Below are 23,425 nucleotides of genomic sequence, written 5' to 3'. Positions count from 1 at the left end.
CTCATATTACCCCAAAAACCCACCAAAGCAAACATCTGCTAAAACAATGGTAAGCTAAGCAAAGCAGAAAGGATCAGGTTTTGGTTTATATACCATTATATCTTATGCACCAACAGTACTGCTTGCCAAATTCAGAGTCCACAACATTTCTAAGCACAAAAGTAATTTTCAAATCCCAGGCTAGGTTTGCAGCACTGACAGATTAAAATGCTCTCTTTCTTTACTTAGAAGATGACCCAATTTGACAGAAAAATCTTCAGGAGAAACTAAATGTAGAACCCTGGTTTATTTGATACTACTTTACCGACTACAGCAATGCTCTGAATGCTAGTGGTGTTATCCAGGTGCTAAAAAACGAATCCTGCATCAAAACATGTCCCTGAAAGTTGTACCTGGTTCTCTCATTCCTGCATGGAAATGGTGAAGTTCTTTCCCTATGGTACCATCCCTGTGGTGCACCCACCGTGAGTCTTTTTTGTCCTGCTCCTGCACAGGAATAATATCCTGTCAGTAATTCATAAGTATTATAGAGGCCCTTGCTGTGCTTCTGAAGTCACCAGAACCTAGTAAAAAACCAGTATATAATTTAGTTTGGCTTCATGTGACTTGTGCAGTTCATGTGGCTCCTTCCCTTATGTACGTTGTGCAACTGCCACATGATAACCTCCCCAAAGGTGGCCTGTGGGATAAAAGATCCTGCACGTGTCTGCAGGCTGGGCTGGGACTCGGAGGGGACTGTAAAATTGCAAGGTGGGAGGAAAACAAAGCAAATTGCTTCCCTGAAATGGAAAAAGATAAGAGACTGAGAGACTTACTTCATTTTCTAAAGCCTGTAGGTTCTCAGGCACCAAAGTGATCAGTAAGAGACTTGCTGCGTTCTTCTTCCCCAAGGGGGATATTCACACGAGTTTCGCTGGGATGCCTGCAGTGAATCCCAGGGACTGGTGGCACAGTTTGCATCCCTCATCCATGAAGCCAGCATGATGGCAGGAAGACGTGGGATGTTCTGGTGCTGATCTGCAACTCTTGAGCACCAGGTCAGAAGACCCAGGAGGAGCTGGACAGCCCAGGGAGGTCTTCAGAGATCGTTTCCACAGTGCATTGTATCGCTGATGTTTATGCAGCTCCTTTTTTATGTTTTCTTTTGCTGTATGACACTGACTATTGAATATAAGTAGCTTTTACCTCATTAAAAATTCTTTCAAATGAGTCAATAAACGCTTTATCTCAGTTCCTAATATGGGTATATTTCTGTTGGTTGCCAGTAAACTAAAAAATTAACAAATACATACAATTCAGGACAAACATGGAAAAGAACCATACATTTCAAAGGCAGTCAGCTGTTACAAAACATTATCAGCGTCAGCTATAATGTTAAAAAAGGAAAGCCCTAGTTGATTGTGTGTTAATTAAAAATCTGCCTATCTACAGTCTAAGCCTGGTTCCAGCAGACCCAGCGTGAAGGGCCAGCAATGCAGGTAACCTTTGTGCCTTATGCGTCAGTGACATCGGCACCGCGTCTTGCCTGCCGTGCTCCGTGCTGGGGATGATGGCACACGTTCGGGACCCGATCTCCTTGCCCCGACGCTTGTCGCTGATACTGCCGTGGGTTTCACCCGCAGAGCGGGCTGAGCAGGCAGCTAACACAGCAAGGGACCAGGAGAGACTCTAAGGCAAGGACGAAAGGGGGTGACGATGCCCAAAAGCAAAAGGGGGAAGATGCCTGTAAGCAGTAGCCACCTTGGGGGCAGGATATCAGAAAGCGAAGTGGAAGAGTCACCCCCTCGGAGCTGCAGGGAGGGGAGGTAGCCTTGCGTTATCCACCAGTGCCCCATAAGGAGGAAGCGGGGGGGATGAAGCAAGGTGTCGGGGTGCCTTTCCTGTGCACCTCCGTGCCCTTCTGCTCTCAAGTCCCTTTGCCTTCAGCTCATACTTTTGCTCCTGCTGCTTGAGCATATGGTGCTTTGTTTCCAGTGCCAGGGCGACTTTGCGAACAAGCTGCGTACGCTTCTCGCATCCCTTGATCTGGGCCCATCTAGGGTGGGTGGCCAGCTTGGAGCACAGGCATGGGCATGGGCACGGCTGCAACGTAGCTGCAGGGTAGCTCAGGCAGAGAGCGTGAGTAGCGTGCCCAGCTTAAAAGAACCTCCTGAGAGAAGGGCAGCCTTTCCCACTGAGGCTTCTCACAGCGTTTTCTCAGACACCTCTTTCATTCAAGATGTGACGCCTGCACCCGTTATCCGAGCTGGCCGTGAGCCCAAGCGGTCCAGACCCTATGAAGGGTAGGAGGGTGTGCTAGGGGCCTGACAGACAGCGCTTGTTATGGCTGGTAAGACTGACACAGATTGAGCCCCCGACTGTTTGCTGCTCCTCCGTTTGGAGGAACGGAGCTCCTCACATAATGGCTTAGGAAATTGTCATATGGTTGTGGAGGAAACAAGGCTGCTCGCTGTCAGAACCTGAGAAGGATAAGCAAAGGGCATCTCCAGGAAACAGTGCTGAGATTGCTCTTCCAGAAGGAAGGGATGTGGGTGCAAAGCAAAAAATCCTCTTCAAGGGAAGAAGAGTTGCTCTCGTCCACCTCTCTCAGCTCACACAAGAAACAAAGCACTGTCTGAATGAGCAGTTCGCATCCGTTCCATTCCCCAGCATCACAGAGAAGAAGCCTGCTCCAGAAAAAACAGCTGGGCCTCTAAGCCAGAGCTGTATCTTTTGCCTGCTCATGTAACAGATACCTGTATGCAATATGCGACAGGCTGTCTTTAAAAATCAAGACTCTGCCTTGACTGGCACTGAGGTGGGCACAAGATACGCTCTAAGTATCAGTCTTGTTTCTTTGGTTGGTTTAAGATTTATTGTCATTATACTTTATCTGTAATTAATTGTTTTCTAATGTTTTTGCTTTATACAGCTTAATTCTATTTGCCAAAACACGCTGACTATTAAATTGTTGTAATTTTTTCTCTTTTTATCACTAGTACGCTGTGGTGGGTTGACCCTGGCTGGACACCAGGTGCCCACCAATGCCATTCTCAACTGGACAGGGGAGAGAAAATACAACAAAAAGCTTGTGGATCAAGATAAGGACAGGGAGAGATCACTCACCAGTTACCTTCACGGGCAAAACAGACTCAACTTGGGGAAAATTAATTTCATTTATTACCAATCAAATCAGAATAGGATAATGAGAAATAAAACCAAATCTTAAAACACCTTCCCACCACCCCTCCCTTCTTCCCAGGCTGAAGTTCACTCCTGATTTTCTCTACCTCCTCCCCACAAGCAGCACAGGGGGATGGGGAATGGGGGTTGGGGTCAGTTCATCACACATCTGTGCTGGTCCTTCCTCCTCAGGGGCAGGACTCCCCACACTCTTTTCTTGCTCTGGTGTGGGGTCCCTCCCACAGGAGACAGTCCTCCATGAACTTCTCCAATGTGAGTTCTTCCCATGGGCTGCAGTCCTTTACAAACTGCTCCAGTGTGGGTCCCTTCCATGGGCTGCAGTCCTTCAGGCACAGACCACTCCAGCATGGGTCCCCTGTGGGGTCACAAGTCCTGCCAGAGAACCTGCTCCACTGTGGGCTCCTCTCTCCACGGGGCCACAGGTCCTGCCAGGAGCCTGCTCCAGCACGGGCTTCCCACGGGGTCACAGCCTCCTTCAGGCATCCCCCTGCCCCAGCGTGGGGTCCTCCCTGGGCTGCAGGTGGAGATCTGCTCCCCCGTGGACCTCCCTGGGCTGCAGGGGGACAGCCTGCCTCACCAGGGTCTTCCCCACGGGCTGCAGGGGAATCTCTGCTCCAGCACCTGGAGCACCTCCTCCCCCTCCTTCTTCACTGACCTGGGGGTCTGCAAAGCTGTTTCTCTTACATATTCTCACTCCTCTCTTCTGGCTGCAATTGCGCAGTTTGTTTGGTTCCCCTCCCCTCCCTTCTTAAATCTGTTATCCCAGGGGGGCTACCACCATCACTGATGAGCTCGGCCTTGGCCAGTGGCAGGTCCGTCTTGAAGCCAGCTGGCATTGCCTCTGTTGGACAGAGGGGAAGCTTCTGGCAGCTTCTTGCAGAAACCACCCATGTAGCCCCCACCTGCTAGCAAAACCTTGGCACGCAAACCCAATACATACACTGTTGTAAAATAAATGGCTACTTTAAAAATCAATCCTCTTGTTTTCTGAAGGCATGAAGAGGAGTCATTGTTTAGAGGAGGAGAAGGAAACCTAGGTACCACGTCAAGAGAAAACACATTGGCTCAAGATTCATGCAGCGTACCTCAAAGTTTCTTTCACTGTGTGCATGCTCTCATTTTGCCACCCTGAGCATGGCTATTTATTGAAGAGGTCTTGGGCTGACCATAGCCTCTGTGACTCTCTTCACACTGTCCCCTGTCCTCCTCTGTACTGTATAAAGTAGGGATTCTTCTGGGTCACCCAGGGTATCTTCTTTCATTCTCCCACCGGGAATCAGGTCCTGCCAGTTGTACCCTGAACTTAACAACAGAATTAGCAGGTCCCTGATGTGGCCCTCTTACTGTGGTTCTTCGCCTCGTCCTACACTGTTGTGTCACACTAATGTAGTATCACTTTCCATTGCAGTGGAAGTTCCACATACTAACCTCCCTCGGCAGCATCCATGTCGTCCATCGTCCATCAGCTGTCTCACACCTGAGGTTTCCCAATCCTTCTATCCATAAGCTGAAGACATTCAGCAGTCCCTGAAAATACTGCACAATAAACAGGCGGTTACATGTCAGTCAGGAGTCTGCACCTGTCACATAAGTGACACATAGCTGCACCTGCATAACAGAAAAGCTGGAATTTGCTTGCTTGCCCCTACTTCTTATGTGAACACTTACAAACCTGCGATGACAGGAGGTAACTTCTGCCAGTACTGGAGCATAGGCCAGGATCCCCAGTTCTGCCTGCAGTTGCTTCACGGCAGACTTAGGAGAAATCTAGTGAAAACAAATCACAGCACAGTCAAGAAAGGAAAAGGAGGAAAATGGAAACAGATTTGAATGCTGTGGTGTTCAAATTTTAAGGTGCAGCTCCACCACACTTCTTGAGAGAAGCTAAATAACAGAAAATCATGGACAAGGGGGGCCTCACAGTTGCTTCTTAAGCCCTCACATTGATCTTTCCAGAAGAAGAAATGATCTAATTCTTCCCAAGGTAATTGTAAATTACCTACTGACCTTAAGAAAATGTCCAGGTATTCCAGGGACACCAGGACAGAATCTGGCGCTGGTATTCAGAACTACAAAGAAAGAAAACAATTAAAAAAAGAGAAACTGAAAAAAAGAGTATGACAAACCAATCTAAGTGACTTGGCAAATGTCCAGGGCTAATTGTCACTTTATTGCTAAAGCTGAAGATTATAAAACTGTATAGCTCCATTTTTCTTGCTGTGTGTCAAAACTTGTATCATCTGGAGATGTAATAATGCTTCTCCTGAAAAAATATATATATGCTCTTTGTGTATTTTTCTGCTTTCTGACTTCTTATCTTTTCCAAGTCCTCCACCTCTTCTCTGTAAATGCTGGTGATCTTAATTTATCCTGTTATGGTAGTTATACTTAGTCACAAATGTATTTCTGTTCCACTCCCTTCAGAGAGGATGCTTTGCACAGTTTTAGAGTAATCAGAAAAGTCACCACAAGCCATCAGAAGCGCCTGCCTACAAAACAGCTAGAAATTGCCTTTTTAAACCAAGGCATCTGCTGAGAAATATGAAAAGTTATGAAAAGCATATTCATATCAACATTACTGATAAAAGCCAGATGTTACAAGCCTGCTCTGAAGGGAAATGGGATAAAGGACATCCCTCCACCACACACTCCCTCCTGCGCCCACACAGTTGGTTGGATTTTGGGACAAAGGTGCTCAAGCTTTGGAAGTAAGGTGCAAAACCCCAAGAATTTGATTGTTCCTGTAGCAAGGAACAATTCAGAGCCAAAGGAAGATCACAACATGGCAGAGTCCTTGCTTTATCATCTAATAATTATTATAAGAAAGCACTAAAAGAAACATGACAACTGGATAAATCTAGTTGCCATCTGGCTTCCAGGAGGACGAGAATGTATCCTTTACCTCAGTTTTGTTAACCTCTGTACCACTTTTGATCTTGTTACTGGTTAGTTTGTGTTGTTAGAGGTATAGAGTTCACTCCTTTTACCACTTTTTCTCTCCTAAAACTACTTCTTTTGATTCTTATTCCCTTGACATCTCTTTTTGGCCTAACAAGCCAAAAGCCTCAATTTACTGAGCTTAATTCATAAAGCATGATGTGCATTCCTATAAAGCACCCTAAGACTTTCTTAAAAGGTCTAAGCAAGCTTCTTAGGATTACTGCTTCTTCCTCTGTAAATATGTACTGCTTGCTCATCAGTTTGAGGTGGCACTATGTTCTCAATACTGCAGATCCATCCCACAAGCCCTTTTTCCTGAATTGGTGCTGAATACGTGTTTCATTCTAACTCATACTTGTTGATCAACTACTAAAGCTGATGTCTGTGCTTGTTCCCTTATGTCTGTGCTGCAGCAGACTGGATGTTCTTCATCGGTTGTTGTAAGTGCGCATACCTTAGCTGACATCATCAACGCTACGTGTGTCTCCTGACAGGGTCTCTTCTGACAAATCATTCTCTGAGATTGGCTGTGTACCCCCCCCATCCCCCCCCCCCCCCATGGCTTCCCTGGGGACATATGAAGCCTGAGGCTTCCTTAGAAAATACATTTTGGGTCTTGGGCCTGACAGCTTGGTCCCACTGATGCACCTGCCAAAAGCGTGCAGCTACTCAAGAGCTCTGCTTTCATAGAACCAAATTACCATGTGGAGGTGTTGGTGGGGCCTGTACGGAGCTGCCTGAACTCACCCGAGACACATGAGCGCAGCAGAATTATCAGACTTTTATTTTTCCCTCTGCTTTCTGCCTTTTACTCTGCAATGGACTGACGCAGGCTGTAGGTCCTGCCAGCTGAGGACAGCCGCTGGCAGGCAACACAGAGAGGGAAGCACAAGAGAAGGAGGAAAAAAACCTCAAAACTATTCTCTCCAGGGAGGCTGAAGCGAGTGTGGGTTATAAGCCTGAATGCCAAATAAAGGACAGCAGAGGTTGCAGCCTTTACCTTCAACAGCACTCCAGGGAATCCAGGGAAGGCCAGAGTGCGCGTGAAGAGAAGAAAGCACCGTATTTCATTATACCTGCTATAATTGCACAGGGGTGTGAGGCCTTACCACACTTCATACAATGGCTGTTTACATCCTTCTACCACTTTCCCCAGAAAGTTTCTATTTAACCATCAAATAACCAATGCCAGCTTCAGGAAAGGATGGAAGTCCTCATTTTCACTTTCTACAACACAATGCTCTCCTGTCGTGGGATGAAGGAGCTCCTTCCAGACTGATGCTCTGCAGACAGACTTATTAAGAAAGAGGATATTCCCCATGCATTATGAAAAAAAAGGAGCTTCCAAGCACCGATTGTGAGAAGAATCCCCTGCAAACTGCTAGTGTTTTAAAGAAATATTTTGCAAATGACACAGCTAGGCAAAAATGTCCTGTTTTGAATAACTACAAGAATGTTCTCTCTGCAGGGAGATGTGAAGAGCATTATGTTCCCAACTTTGCAAACATGGATTACAGAACTGAAAATGTATTTTGCTTTAGAAAGACTTGCTTTGATTTTGTGCAAGAAATACTTGAAAATCTGCACTCCCAAATCCTCAAAAATATGATAAAATAATTTTAAAAGGTAAACATGCTTCCAATGCACACTTGAAGGCTAGCAATTTTTTGGTAATTGCATTTAAACCTAAAATGTTTGATGGCTTGGTGCTCTTGTCATATTTTAATGGTATTTGCTGTAACCAGGCAGATTTATGTCCAGCTCCGTTCAGACATTCTCATTTTTAATCCAAAATTTGCATCTACATCCAATAAAGTATATGCTGCTTGACTTTATGTCAAAAAGCAACTCAGCATTCCTCCAGAGACAGTCTCAGCAGGAGACTGTAGATTTGAGTGGTGATAACATGGAGTCTCGGTTTCTCAGCTCTCAGGACATCAACCCTCTAGGGACTGACACTTGTGGAGGAAGGAACCATAGCTCCTGATGTGGACTTCTCTTCTTGCACCTCTGTTTCCTCTCTGGTTCCCTGGTGCAAGTTCTCTGGTGCAAAACCCTTTGCGTTTTAACAACATCGTAAAGGGAGGGTCTGTAGGCCTTTATGGAGTTTAAATCCCCAACACATCCTTGTGCGAAGACTCAGGGGCTGTATCTCAAATTAGGCACTACAAGACAGGGTGACCTAAAATCACATGCTATGGGCAAAAAATGTGAGTCTCTTGTCAAAAATCAGCATCTACCAAAATAGCCACACATGCTTTCTGTTGGCTGGATATTTAAATTCTGGTTGATATTATATTTTGTTTCACACTTTCTTAAAAACACCTGAAGTTGGGGGCGAAGTATAACCATAGATACTGAAATAAATGGTTACTGTCCCCTGGCCAGTGACAGCAGCATTTATCTTTTCTACAGCCCATGTGTGAGGGGCAGGAAGAGAAGTGTCTCCTGCTCTTGCTTAGCTATTTCCTGTCAAAAATCTTACTGTAATTTTTGTACAGTGAATATTTATAACTGTTGTTAGTGTCAATATAATTTTTTGCAGTTACTGCACTTATTTACATTTTAATGGCCAAGTCAATAAAGATTTATGCACCTGTCATCTGAATTTTCCACGGAAGTGGTGAATGCTTCAAAAAAACAGTATCTCCTGCCGAATACTCCCGCTCCAATCATCCTTTAAATGCCTTCATTGTTTCGGGAAACAGCAGGCTATCCATTAAAATAACCAACTCTTAAAGTCATAAGTCAAACACAGCAAAAGCTTGTGGCAGCCTTCACGGCAAAACTGCGTATTACAAAAGCACTTGCTTGGGGACCATTTTTTTCTCTCTCCGTTTTTAAACACTGTCCCTTGAATGGTGAAGTCTGTTTTATCACTTTGTTATGTCTCAGCTGCACAAACTGCCTTGTTTTTGTAGCTTGAGGAGATAGGCTGCTTAGCACTGACCTTGTTTCGATTTTAATGCAGTAAAAGGTATAGTTTGGAGCACTGCTTTGCAGGGGTGTGCAGGCACACCGCTTAGGAGGGCCATGCTGTGCATACCCTCCTCCAAAACGTGAGCTACGGAAAGGAAAGCCTCAAAGCATTCCCTCCGTACCTGCTCGTGGGTTTCGTGCAGCAGTTCAGGCTGCCAAGATACACGTGCACACTCATTCTGGCCATGCTTTTCTTGAAGGCAGCCACACCACAAGCCCCTTTTACCCCCCCACCCAGGGGAGGCTGGGGAGACCCACACCCCTGCTCTGCTGCCAGGGCTCTGCAGGATCAGCTCCCTTTCCGTTCGCAGACTAACACGGTTATTTCTCTGCTGTCCAGCCCTGGCTGGATTTCGCGGTGGGCTGGTAGCTGCGGTGATGTTAACAAGAAGCAGGCTCTCTCCGGAGCTCTCTTCTCTCTCCAGGGCGTGTTGTCCAGCAGAGATGAGCCAGGTCTGTTCCGGCTGAAGGTTGGGGTCTGAAAGGCATACAGAAGTTCGAGGTTTCTGGTCAGTTTAGGCTGGGGGGTTCAATGTCAGGGTTAGTTTTAGAATAGAGTTCAGACTCAAGGCTGAGGTGAAGACAAAGTTAGGGATCTGGCTCCAGCAGCTTCCCAGCTTCACGGCCTGCTCTTGTAAGGTAAAATTCACAAATCCTAGTGTCTCAGCCCAATCATGTGCACTAGAGCGGCCAAAGAGAGACACGTCAGGGGTGCAGAGATGGAGGAGCCCTGGCCCCTCTTGACAGGTTTGGTGCAGAGCTCTTGCTCTTAGCTACAGCCTGGCTCACCCGCCTTACACGGCGGTAAGCAAACCTGCGGTACTCGCCCTTGCTGTGGTCTCCAGATCCTCGCAGCCTGAGCGCAAACACAAATCCTTCACCGTGACGCTGACAGGCATTTTCTCCCCGTGTGGGCAATCCCCTGCCCAGCTCCGACGTTCCAGCCCCGTCTCCCCCTGAGCGGGCCAAGTAATGCCTGTGACCGTCTCCACAGGAATGAGGGGCAGCCGGGGAGGGGCGGCTGTGTGTGTGTGTGTGTGTGTGTGTGTGTGACGATCTCAAAAATCTCAACCTCTTCCCCACACCCCCGGAGACGGACGAAGTTCCAGCCAGTTCCGCGGGGCTGACAGGAGCCCGCCATTAACACCGGGCCGCCCCGCTCCCCTCAGCGGCGCCCCGCGGGCAGCGCTCCCTGGCGGCGGGGCGGGCGAACGGGCGGGCGGCGGCAAGGCGGCGCGGTTGGGTGAAGCCGGGCCGAGGCCGAGGCCGCGGCTGAGGCGAGCGGCGCGGCGGGGCGAGCCCGGCGCTGAGCTCACCTCCCCCCGCCTCCCCTCCCTCCTCTCTTCCCTCCCTCCCTCCCTCCCTCCCTCCTCCTCCTCCTCCTCCTCCTCCTCCTCCTCCCGCGCCCAGCCTGCAGCCGGGATCTCAGTATTATGGCATCGAGGAGAATGGAGACCAAACCCGTGATAACGTGTCTGAAAACCCTCCTCATCATCTACTCCTTCGTCTTCTGGGTGAGTGCGGCGCGGCGCGGCGCGGCTCGGACACCCACCCATCGATGGGCAGGGGACCGGCACCCACCCACTCGCGGTGGCCGTGGACCCCCACCTGCCCGGGGCGGTCGGCGGCCGCCGGTGAGGGGCTCCACAGCGCGGCCCCCCCGGGATGTCACCGATGTGCCGTGCGGGGACGCAGCATACACACACGTATATATGAAAGAATTATATAATTTTTTTTAATTTTTTTTTTAACGAAATACCCCCGGACATCCGCGGGGCAAAGTTGCAGGGGTCTCTCCCCCACGCCTGCCGCCGTGGCCGCCTCCGTTATCCACCCCGACCCCCCCCCCCGGTACCCGGGCGGGCTCTTACCTGGTGGCAGCGGGTGCTGACCCCCCACCGCCTGCCCCTCTATCCACCGCGCTGGGTTTCGTAACCCGGCTCCGGCTCCCGTAAACCATTTTTTATGACCCAGATACATTAATGGAGTTGCGGTGATTGACTGACTGACGGGGGGGGGGGGGGGGGCGGTTTTTTTTTGAGGCGACCCCGGAGGCTGGAGGTTTTCGCATCGTGCTGGCTTGTTAGTCAGCAGATCGCTGGCGTGAGCAGCGCATTGTGGCGGCGATCTGCAGATTAAAGACCTTTTAATGGTACACGGTGACATCGTAGGAGAACGGCCCCACTGTGTGCTGTTAGAGACCGTAATCTGCACATCATTGATACAATACGCCGAAGCGAATTTGTCGCTCCCTAGCAAGGCAAGCTGGCGGTGTCTTATCGTTTTAATAGCTTTATGCTGCGAGAAGTGCCCGTGAAACGGACTAACTCAAATTTTCATCATTCTGCTTAAAAAAAAGAATTGGTTATTCATGGCAGCCTTTTACATCTTTATAGTGAACGCACGACTTTAACCGTTTCAACTTTATAGGCTTTTTTTTTTTTTAAAAAAAAGAAGTATGACCAAAAGTCATTTTGCTCATCCATGCTTACGGCAGTAGCTCCACATTATTGACAGCCCCCCCCCCCCCTTCAGCATTTAACATAACCCCCTTCTTTTTTAACAATTTTGGTGGTAACTGCAGCAGATGTGTCTGTCTGATGACTGAAATGGATAGGAAGCCGGAATCATCTGTTGTTTTTTTGTTGGCAAGTAGATCCTTCACGCTAGTCTCGAGGAGGTAGGTTGCTAAGTTTATACACTTACCACAATTTCAAGATTCATCCTTTCCAGTGCTCTGTTCTCAACGGATCTATAAGAAACCCCTCTTCTTCCTGTGATTAATGAGCAACTGCAGAAGCTCTGGTGAATTCATGGTTTCTGTTCAAATTGCATCTCTTTTAAAAGTGACTGCTGTATCTGCTGTAGCCTGAATAAACAGAGGACTTAAATCAGCGTGCCCATCAGGCTAGCACATTTGATGAACGCTAATCTCATTAAAAAAGAGTGAATTGTACATTGAGCCAAGCAGCTGGCTAAGGGCATTTGCGCTGTAGGCTGTCGTGCTGCCAGGCCAGGTTGACAGCTGGGACCTCGCAGTGTAAATAACACAGCTGAGCTCTGGTTTGGGCTACAGCAATGCGTCTGTGCTGGTGGGATGCTCTAGTGCAAATGCTTTTTCTCGGAACTGTGCCTATCAGGCTCCCCTGTGTCCCAGTCCTCTCCAAAAGCATGGCCCAGTAATGTGGCTCTTCCAGTTACTTAACACCCAACAGCTGTCAGGGTGTTTGTCTGTTTGTCCTCCTCCTTGAGCCTGAAAAAGGAGGAAGAAAATAAGCGGTTGGAGGCAGAATCCTGCAACCATGAGCAAAAGACAATTTCTTTTCCATCGCGCTTGCTGTTGCATCTGGTTTCCCAAGGCACCAACCAAGGCAGATCTCAATGGGAGAAGACAGCAAAGGGCTTGGTAAAGGTCCAGAGCAGTTAATGACAGACCCTGAGTCTTCATCAGTTGTTCTTCCTTTTAGCACAGAATAACAAAAACTAACTCAGATGTTTGGCCCCTTCCTGGGCTTTGAATCAACCCACAGAGTATAAATTGGAGCAAGGCTGCATCTATTGCCATGAGTAGAGCAGAAACATGGTGTGCTTTGGCCGTACCCTCATTTTCTTTTTACAGGCAAGTCTGAGAGCTGAGGGATGCGTGGAGTTGTCTCAACGCCCCTCCGTTATTTTCTGGGGTGCTCTTACTACTCTCACAAGCTGCTTGCTCCAGAGTCAGTGTAACTCAAATTCAGTTCCTGTGAATTCTCAGAGCTGAATATATGGGAAGGATTCAACAGGAGGAACTATTCTAAAAATTTGTTGTTTGGACTTAACCGAGTACCAGAAGGAAAACATGCCAGTGCCACAAATGGCTGGTTTGCAGCATGTTATTCTGACGGTTTACCCACGTTTTTTTGGGAGGTTGTAAGCTAATTTCTGAAGGCGAGAGCCCTGCGTTGCTTAGCTGCAGTTTGTATGGGTTTTTTCTAGCTGTGGGGATGGAGTTGCAGTATAACACAGGGAGGAAAGTGGTTCTGTGACAGGGAGGTGTGTGGTGGAAACCCTGCGGGTGTCTGGCCAGGGGGTTATGGATTGTGATGTGGGGGGACAGGGAAAGAAGGTGCTTCTTTGAATCCAGTGAGCAGTTTTGAAACATCCAGAAGGACTTCTCTGTGTTTACATTGTTTGTAAAAGAAGAAAATCTTATGTACGCAGAACTTTCCTATCATGAATGATTATTTGTCAGGCTTAAATATGAATTGCATTTGTATCAATGGCTGAGATGCATGTAGATGAGGGCTTTTAGTGTAAGCATTAAATGAGGCTCCACTGACTACATGGGAGCTGCAGGGCGGTAATGAAGAGACATGGTTCATTCAAATTTCATACTGTGTAGCTTGTTCCTTTCCAAATAGGTTTTATTTAATGGTATTTGTTATTTTGATAGCTTCCTCTCCTCCCCCTCACCATACTTCCCAACTTCTTTCCGTAAATGTATCAACATGGTAAAAAAATTCCATAAACAGAGATAACAAGCTTTTTATGTGCTCATATGTATTGTTATTCATAGTACACATTAAATGCCTAGGGTTACCGCTTTTGGTCCTTAAGGGACGTAGTAATAAAAATTCAACAGCCATTTTTTTCCTAATCAGAATTCTGTACTGAATGCATCTGCTTTGGAACTAGTAGATTAAAAAAAGGCAATAAAAGCACTGCTTGGCTGTTAGCTATTTTTATTTTTTTCCTTTTGGGTATCATAAATTGCTTGCGTAGAAATCCGACATATAACCTGTCTTGTTTTTAAGGGAAGATGAATTTTACATTAGAATTCAAAGTGATTTTTTTATAGGGGAATGAAACCTTTAGCACCCCTCGGTACCTTATATTTATCTAGTTCTTAAGTGATCTTATGTCTTAAAATGTATGTATACTTAATATTTCATTGTAGGCTTTGAAATCTATTTTGTTGTCAAATGAACAGCCTGCTGCAATATGTTTTGGGAGGGAGCTTCAAGGGTGCATGCCCTGGTCCTTAAAGTTACAGGGCTGCAGAAAATGGGTTTCACCTTCCATGAAAAGCTAGTCGTTGCCCCAAACAGGCACTGTAGCAAAGCGGTTAGCTTCTGATTTTTAGGCCCTGTGAGACACTTGGCACTCAAATGAGTGCTTTGTGCATGCTGTCCTGCTGGTATGGGGCTTTCTTGCTGTTAATTAACGTAATAAAAGCGCGTAAGTAGAGCTTCCATTCAGATATTTTTCCAAGGTGGGTCACTGATCTGAAAGGCATCTTCTGACCAAGATCCATGTTTTGGATACTAAATTAGGTTCTTAAAACTTGGCTTGTCTTTTGCTATGTGGTGAAATCAGAACTAAGGTACCTATTTGCAATAGTAGTAGTTTAGTGTTCCAAGTTTTTATCACTTGGAAAACGGACCTGTGCATCCTGGTACGACCCTTTGGAGGTTAGCAGGTGGCAGGAGAGCCGTGGAGTGGAGTGTGGTGGGACAGGTAAGTGTCGCTTGGCTGCAAAGCCACAGCCGGTGCTGTGATTTTAAAACAGCTTGAAATTGCATGTTTCCATATCATTAATCTTCTTTTAGCCAGTTCCTTTGGTGGCCGCGGGTCAGAAGATGGCCCCTTGAAGGACGATGGGCTCGGGTCCCCTCTGGGGGTGGGCAACTCCTGGTCCTCATGCCATGGGAGAGGTGGCCTTCACCCACCATTTCGGGAGCTCACAAAGCCTGTTTCTGGGAAATGCCTGGGACAAAGATAAGTGCGATGGCCTGCTCTGTAACACAAATTTATGGCTGAACTACTGACCCATCTTCAAATGCAGCGGTTCGAGCCGTGCGTTATAGTATGGGATTAAATTTGCGTGTCCCTTTGAGTTACTAGTGGCATTTGTCATCTTTGCTACGAATGTCCAGCTGGGTTGCTGAAATTGCTGGTTTTCACCCCAGAACTTCTTTCCAGTGCTTATTCATTGTTTTCTGCATGTGTCTGGTCTTTTTAAAATCTCTTACTTACCATGCTTATGTTTTTTCTTTTAAATTTTGTTAATATCTATTAGAAGAGAGTTTTAAAGGAAATATCTTGAGAAGTCTTTTAGCTTTCCCACGTGGCTTAGACTGCTCTATCTATGGTGGTTCCATTGACTGCCAAGTCATTATTGCTATACTTTTAGAAAGAAATTTTATTATTCGTACATAGTTATCTGAAATCCAGAAAAATTACACCCTCAAAAATGCACAGTATCCCTACCATGATGGATTTGAAGTGCTCCATTGTTTAGGCACAAACCTCACGCAGTTGCCTTCTTAAGTCAGTTGTTTCCTATTCTGTTCTCATAATGACATACATGAAAGATTAAAGATAATGGTGTTTTCTTGTGAGCATAGCCCAAGGTGAATTCTGTTGGCTAAATAAGTAACTGAATTAAAAAAAAAAGGTAGCTAGACAGTGTTTAAAAACATAGCTCCAGAGCCAGCTTCCTAAATTCCCTCTTGGGGTACTTCCCCAACTTGGCTTACTTTTGTGGTTTTTTTGGTGGGCTTTTTTTGGTTTTATCACAGCTGTGGTATAAAGCCCCCTTAATGACAGCGCTAACGGAGGAGAGCCGTGCCAGCATGACAGCTCGGGTAAGTGTGAGTAAACAGAGAAGACAAAGCCGTGAGTTCCACTTGCGCGCTGTAGCAAGTGCTGGGTCTGTTCTCGCAGGTGTGCTGGGAGGAGGTGGGGGGCCAGCTCCTGCCTGTCCCCCAAGTGTCACCCGTGGGTGGGACGGCACGGGGGGAAAGCTGCCGTATGGCGTCAGCTGTGCCTTCAGACATTGCGAGGATCTCATGCTGTTCTTCTCCTTGGCAGGGAATTGGTTTTACGAGTGCAGTCAGCTTGCGTGATTTGGAGCAGAGGGGCTGGCAAGTCGGTGTGGTTTTTGCATTGCTGATGCCCATTCACATTCCAAAAATTGTGTGCGTGTGGTACAAATTAGCATTGTACACCTCATTTAAGGGAGTAATTGACTTTGCTGTTGGTTAAATGCTCCTTCTTTTCTTGCTGTTTGTGTAGCCATGCGTATGTGTTGATGAGGTACCTACACCTTGACCTTGGAGTTTGTATCTGGACAGTTCTCTAGTTTGGGGGTAGTAACTTTTTCACATTAACAGGTCAGTTTGGACTGGTGAAGAGGGATCGTGGGTGGCTTGAAGTGTTTCAGTTATATTTGGGAAGACGTAGGATGCATTCATGAATGAGCAGTGGCAGAAGTTCTTGCTTTTCCACAGGTGATGGCGTAGGGCTGTGGTGGAGTACTGCTGTACGTGTAGTAAACACTTTGGCTGTTCAGCAGTCACTCCTGCTCTAAGCAACCTGTTTTGTGGCCTCAGCAGTATAAATACAAATTCCAGGGAGGAGTGCTAGGGAGGCCTTGTTAGCACTTTTCTGTCAAAAAGGCAGTAGAGTCAGGCAGCAGAGTCCTTTTTCTTGGATGCTGGTTCATACCAGCCTTGCTCGACAAGGAAATGGAGGCAGTTATTGTAGGTAAACCAAGGGAATCTAAACCGGATCCAAGAATCTGATTTTATCTCTGATTATGTGTCTATTTATCAATTCCCTGTGCTGTCAGGGAGGTAAATTAGATTACCTGGTACCATTAGTTGTCTTCATCTCTGGATTTTTATCATTGTTTCTTCGGTTGTTGCAACTCTCCTACAGATTTATGTGCCAATGAGTTAACAGATGAATATCTAGAAAGGCTCTTTATGCATTTAAGCTTGCAGAAACATCTCCTTCAATCTTTCACACGCTTTTTAAGTCCTATGATACTTGTTACAGAGATGATAGCTTTACTGTAGTACCAAGTCTGCTCTGCATCCACTAAATTTGCGGGTGAAAATCCTGTTGACCTCAGTGTCTTGCAAACCTAGGTGACTGAATCTTTAGAATAAAATGCAAGACGCCAGAGGTGACTATAGGGAGCAGATGACAGTTACTGTAAGGCCATTTTCATTTGCATAATGTTATTTCTTTAGGCTCATCACTATTAATTAGCATTTAATCATCTCTCAGAGAATAGGTCCTTCACATCAGTAGAGCAAGCCTCTTCCCATCTTAGCTCTCTTTCACCGTGGTGGGCAGATGGCTTGTATGTTCTGTCTTTATAACAGTTCTGGGTTATGAGAGGGAAGCATTTAAATTTCTCATGTACTAAAGGGACTCTGAAGTGTGGCACGCTCGTGTCTTACTGGATTATTGTTATTTCATAGCTGAGCTGGTTCTTTGAGCTCTGGGAGTAGGCCACAGGATTTTTAGGAGCTGTAATAAAAGAATGGAAGCGATGCTGTTAATATTAATTTTGCTGTAATTTCCATGTAGTATTTTGCAAGATGTTTTCCAGATGTTCTTTTTTCTTCTGTATGGTTCTGGCGATAGTGCTAAAATCCTGAAAAGAAGCAAGCAGCCTCCCTTCCCTCTCCGTTTCTTGCTTTCCCCATCTCCCTGAATTGCCGTGCTGAGTTCAGCTGGTGGCTGGTCGCTGTGCGGTGCCTGTGGTGATCCCCTCCCGGAGACCAGGCTGGATGCACCAAAAGGCAGGAGGACTCTGTGGAGTCCAGGCTGGGCAGAAGGCTGAAATTGTGTCTTGTCACCATTTCTTTCTGGGAGCTAATTGCTGTGAGCTTTGAGAAAAGGTTGCGTTTGGTTTGGGCTGCATGTGGATTTGGATGGATCAGGTTGAAATGTTCTTTCTTTATATTCAAGCAGGTTTTTAAAAGAGTTTATTTGCTAGGAGAATGCGATGCTGTGAATAATGAGGTGATGGACTTAATCTGCAAAAGTCTGTGGATCTTGGGAGCAGACCTAAGGAAAAGGTTGGCATGCTTATGTTGTGCAGCAGAGAAGGAGAAGAGAGGAGAGGGTGAAACCCTGTAAACTTCATAGGAAGTGGAGCACTTCCATTGCCCTAAAACTGGGAAGTGAAGGAACCCCCTGCTGTATGACCCTTATAACCGCTCAGTGCCTTAATGCCATTGAACAGAAATGAGCAGCTCAGACCTGCTGATGCCACAGGATTGTAGTTATCGGTGAAGCTAACAAGTACTTCAGGGTCTTGTTCCTGACCAGATTACAGGTACTGCTTCAGAGAATATAGTACATGGGAACAGAAAATTGTGCTGAACGCCACCAGCAAAGTGTGTTTACAATTCATGCCTAGCACACGAGAAATTGTTCTGATTGCAAGGACCTAAGTACATTCCCTGCAACTGAAGTTTCAGGTAGGCTATGCTGATTTAATCCTTCGGTAAGTTTTAAAAACATTTAGTGTTTGGATGGAAATAATTTTGGGAAATGCTAAAAAAAAGAAGTTTTCAAAGAAACAAGAATTTCCTGAATATGCCAGGTAACCTTGACATTCTTTTTTTTTGCTGGACTGGAGACTTAGGCCAGTTTATGGCATCATGGGTTGTGTCATGGCATGTGTTGAATCAGTCCAATTAGGCAGAACTAAGGCTTGCCCTTTTGAAGCTCTATGAAGTGTGTTGGCTTCAAAGTCATATCTGATGCTTGGGGCCCCACCAGAGTTGAAAGTCTGTAGCAGAGGTGGGAAGCCGGGGGGCTGCAAACCCCATGCAGTCTGCAAGGATGTATGCCTGGATTGGGATTTTTGTCCATGTTAGAAGGTAATGCAAAGGTACATGATTGTGTGCAGCTTGCCTGAGGCTGTCCAAATGCTCTACTCCGACCTCACCAAAGAAAATGTGAAGAACATTGTATACAGTTTATGGAAGTACGTGCAGCTCAATTCCCAAAGCCATATGAGATGGAGGATTGCTGCAGATTTCCTATGGTGAAGGGGAGGGGGAGAGATCCCATGATTTCTGTTGTATTCCCTAATAGTCTCCTGGCCAAAGCATTTTCATTACAACTTGCTGTTGCCACCACTGTGTCAAAAGACAGTCAAACACCAGAAAACTGTCAGGAAAGTTGTGGCTTTTATTCTTGCAAGAACAGATTAAGATAAAAGAGAGGACACTTTCCAGGTATGTATTAACAGAAGAAAAGATGGAAACTCGACCCTCCTGTATGCGTTTGCTTCAATAGTACTTAACATCTAACTGGCTTTAATTAGGCTTGGAATAATAACATAATTAAACGCGTATCACTTCTGTTTCCCTTTGAAAACAAAGAGGAAATAGAAGAACAGATAGGTTACTCTCAGTACCTTGACGCTCTCCCTGATGGCTGCATCTCATCGCTGGGATCATTTTTACTGGTGCAGCTGCCTTGTGCTGGATGTAGGACTTACTGTTCTGCAGCATGCACTGATTGCAGGCAGAGCATCATTCAATTTACCTGTAAAATAATGTCTTATAGGAAACTGGCAGCTACTATTATTGCACATTTAGAGATTTTTTTTTTTAACTTCCTCTTGGTTTACAGGTCATTGATGCTACGTTAGAGCTGCTTTTTTGTATAGCTGCGTCTTTTGGGTCAGTTGAAGCAGACCCAGTTTGCAGTTGCTAGCTAATGTTGAGACCAGCTTGCATATTACCTGGGACTGAGTTTCTCTTTCTAGTATACTTCAGGACAAACCGCTGAATTAAGTTATGCAGGTCAAATGACCTAGAGGCTTAAATTGATCTCTCTTGTCCCAGAACGACTTACAGACCATCTATGCATCACCTGCAGACTTTAGTGGTTTTTTTCTCACGTGCAAATGCAGTTTACAAACTCCTGAAGAAAGAGCCAGGACCTCAAGATGTCAGGGAGCTGGCTGCCAGGAGTATTTCAGTATTATTTCCTGGAACATACAAGCCAAGCCCCAGTGTATTCTGCTTGTTCTCATAAAACAGGGGATGATGCAAAGGGATTGGATCAGAATTTACTAATGGAAGGTCACACCTTTCAAAAGGAAAAGAAATGTAGTTTGTGAGGACAGTATTACAGGTTTATTTTTGTCACAGCAGGTAAGACTGGGGACGCGTACAGCCTTTCTAGGAGGCAGCCAGGCCTTGCTGTGTTTACTGAGTATGTGCAGGACCTTTGTGCAGCTTTCAGAGTGCTCATGCAAAACTCTTGCTGGCAGGATGGGGCACCTGTTGTCTTTGCTTGTGGCCTCGTAGGCAAATACTTTCATATGGAAAAACACTCCTTTTTAAATCTTCCCCCTTTGGCTTCCCTAATTCAAAGCAATGCTTTCGCTCAGCATCCTCCCAGCATGGAAGGGGCAGCTCCGTGCCCTCTGTCCCCCTGTGCGGCGCTGAGCTCACCCACCCTCGACCGTGTTGATGGGCACACTCAGCAGAGCGGCAGGCAGGACAGGACCACTGGTCCTTGCCCCATCCGAGGTTGTCCCTGCTGCAGCCGGGGGTCAGCCAGCAGCCGCCCAGCGGGGGCAAGAGCACTGCTGGGGTCTGCCCTGGGGAGGACAGTCGTGGGGTGGACCGTCCCGCTGCGCTCACCGGCTGTGAAATTACAAGCTGCAGGAGATGTGCTGGACCAACCAGCGTGGTAATAAACTGAGTATTTCATCCAGCAATTGTGTTATTTTCAACTGAAACCAGCAACAAAAATAAAACCTCCCACTTCCAGGAGTTTTGTGTTTTGTAAGCAACAGCTAGTTGCTTTCTGACATGAAGAATGGTTGTACTTAAAATAGGTACATCTGTGGGAGAGAGAATTTTCAGCTAGTGAAATTGTTCAAAATGATATGGAAAAGTTGCCTCAGTTTCTGTGAGCTGGCATGATATGCATGTAATACTTATGCAGAGAAATGGGTGTTCTTTAACACAAAACAAACCCTGTCCCTGTTGTACAGAAACCTGAGCCTGCTGCACCATAGCTATTTTTTAACAGAAGTATCAGATTTAAAGTGTTCCCTCCCCCCTTGCTCGCTGACCTCAGATTGCCAGGAGACCAAACAGGATTAATCCTTGTACCCTGAAGAATATCCAGTATTAAAGCAAGGAGCTGGCTGTTTCCTAGAGCAGTGCAATCCTCACATGATCAAGAATATAACCAAGCCACAACCACTTAGTTGATTTATTCTTTTAATTTCACAAAGTGCTTGGCTTTGCAGTTTCATGTCAGGTGTTAGACCAAAATGACTTCCTATTTTTTCCAGCAGCATCAAATATGTAACATATGTAAGATGGCAGACCTCTAAATCTGAAGGATACCAAGAAGAATTTCATGCTAAGTCTTTCCTCTGAGGCAATCAATCAAGCTATTAATGATACAAAAATAAGAGCCACCTCATCAGTGGGAAACAAACAGTCAACCAGTTTTTCTCCTAGCACCGTTCACCAGCCTATCAGTTGTGCACCCAAGCTTGACTGCATGGCAGAAACATTTGCCTTTTGAAAGCATATTTGGTCTATATCATATGTTAGTGCAATCCTGGTAAGCAAAAGGATATGATATAAAAAGACATTTTAAGACAAATTAAATCAGCTGAGGTGGATGAGGCCATGTGGGTGGACTGAGCTTTGTCCATATGAAATGTATAAAATGTCTTGCAAAGTCATCTTGCTCTGCTTAAAATCAGTGGGAACTGTGTATGACCAGACTGTCTTATGCAGTCAGCTGATTTTTTTTTAAACTCACCCATGCTTAGTATTCAGGTTCGGTGAAACAGAAGATTATTCTGGCTTGGATCCCACAGAATTCCAATAGAGTTGGGATTGGGAGGGTTTACCACTCATTCTGGTGCTGGATATCTCAGCAGGATAAACCTTTTTTTCCTTCCTCTGTGAAGACAAAAGACGTGTTAAGTTCTGCCTTCTGTCTCTAGACCTGCTTTGGTTGCCCTTTGATTTTGCAGCACAATGTGATTTCACAAGAAGATGTGTACTCTTCCAGCGTGGTGGTTCCACTGATGCTTAGAAGGACCCCAAAAGAGGCAGAATTGTGTTTAAAATTTTGCAGCTTCTATAAAAACAAATCCTGAACTAAAGAATGTGAGAGCAAAAGACTGGATCTGTAGATGCGTTGATGAGATAGTGTACTGCGAGATCACACGTTGAGTCAGCTGGTGGATGACTAAATGCTGAGTATTATGTCCAGCATCAGAGGACATGGCAGAGTGCACGTTGTTTGGATTAAACTCAGAAAAAAACGGAGCCTGGCTGGTCCCTGTATGTTGATAAGGTGGGGTTTTTTACAACATTGACAGTTGTGTATTGTGTTTTCTCTGTTCTTCAAATACTGTTGTTCTTAAGAAGCATTGTGTAATTACTTATGGGAAAACTGAATCTTCAGATTTTTTTACCAGTGGTAGTCCTTAAAAAATAGTAGTTGGCATGCCCATTTTATAGATGAAGACACTGGTGCAAGTCAAGGAATATGTCTAAGGAACAGTTTGGTCAAATTTGGCACAGCTGTGAATCAGTTATTTTAAGTCCCTGACTGTAATAATTATTACACTGTAGCACTCAGTTTGACGTCTTACTTCAATTGCAGGAATACCAAGCTGAAATAAAAATTGCATTTTACCTGCTGTTAAGGTAACTTGTAGAGTATGGGAATATTTCTGAGAAGTCTAATGAATTCTGCTTGTGGAAAGAGATCACTGGATGGAGCAGCTGGCTGTATCTGAACTATGAAATTGGTAGACCGTGATGCTTCTTTATTCTGAAGCTGCATACACAACACACTGGAAAAAGCATTTCAGGTTGCCCACTGTCTTAGGAGATAGAGCTGCTGGTGCATGACAGCAGGCCCCCAGGTGAGTGGGCTTCCACCGCTGGGAGTGACCCGGGCAACTTTCCTGACTTCATAGATCAGGCAAGCGCTTTTGCGGGGAAAAAAATATAATAATTTTCCCCTCATGCAGGGCATAGCGGGGATAGCGTTCCTTCAAGGAAATAAGTGCATATTTCTGTAAATGGATAGCCACCTCTATTTTGAAAGATCATTTGGCTGGGGAGCAAGCGTGTCGACACGCTTACCCCAAAGGAAGGAAACTCGGTGTGCCTATTTAAGATTGTCCTCATCCTCTTCATGCTAAGTGTCAGTAATCTGTTATCTCCATGGTATGTACCAAGTGTGGCGAGTAGGATCAAATTTAAATGTTGACATCCAGAACAAGCTAATTTGCTTCCTTTTAACCTACTGCACACATGAAGATGTGGAGAAGGATTTTGCTAACATGGAGCTCTGGTTAAAGACCGGTATGCAGGATTTTGTGATTTGTGCATTCTGCCAGATTTTCTGAGTGAGATTGTGGAGTGTTCCTAGGAATTGGACTGACTTCTTAGCTGAAGAAGAATTTCTCTCTAATTTACTAGTGCAGTGGGTGCTATGACAGCTGCAAAGACTTATTAGCAGTTTTCTTTGC

The 23,425-nt window shown here is 45.8% G+C and overlaps 1 protein-coding gene and 1 long non-coding RNA gene across 2 annotated transcripts in view; one reads left to right on the top strand and one right to left on the bottom strand.

The window, feature by feature from the left end:
- Positions 1 to 3,649: 3,649 nt before the first annotated feature.
- Positions 3,650 to 11,226, bottom strand: LOC126053312 (uncharacterized). The gene is made up of 5 exons (XR_007510328.1): positions 10,974 to 11,226; positions 8,720 to 9,580; positions 5,191 to 5,252; positions 4,856 to 4,950; positions 3,650 to 4,719 (listed from the first exon to the last, which is right to left on the bottom strand). It is a non-coding gene; the product is annotated as an uncharacterized LOC126053312 (long non-coding RNA).
- Positions 10,332 to 23,425, top strand: part of TSPAN7 (tetraspanin 7) — a 98,658-nt gene continuing 85,564 nt past the window's right edge. The window contains exon 1 of the mRNA XM_049835364.1: positions 10,332 to 10,616. Coding sequence (XP_049691321.1) covers positions 10,536 to 10,616 — 81 coding nt within the window. The 5' untranslated portion in view covers positions 10,332 to 10,535. The remainder of the gene's footprint in view (positions 10,617 to 23,425) is intronic.

The sequence above is a fragment of the Accipiter gentilis genome, chromosome 32, assembly GCF_929443795.1.
Source record: "Accipiter gentilis chromosome 32, bAccGen1.1, whole genome shotgun sequence".
NCBI classification, from domain to species: domain Eukaryota; kingdom Metazoa; phylum Chordata; class Aves; order Accipitriformes; family Accipitridae; genus Astur; species Astur gentilis.
Note: the sequence above shows the minus strand (reverse complement) of the source record. Positions and strands in the feature narration are given on the sequence as shown.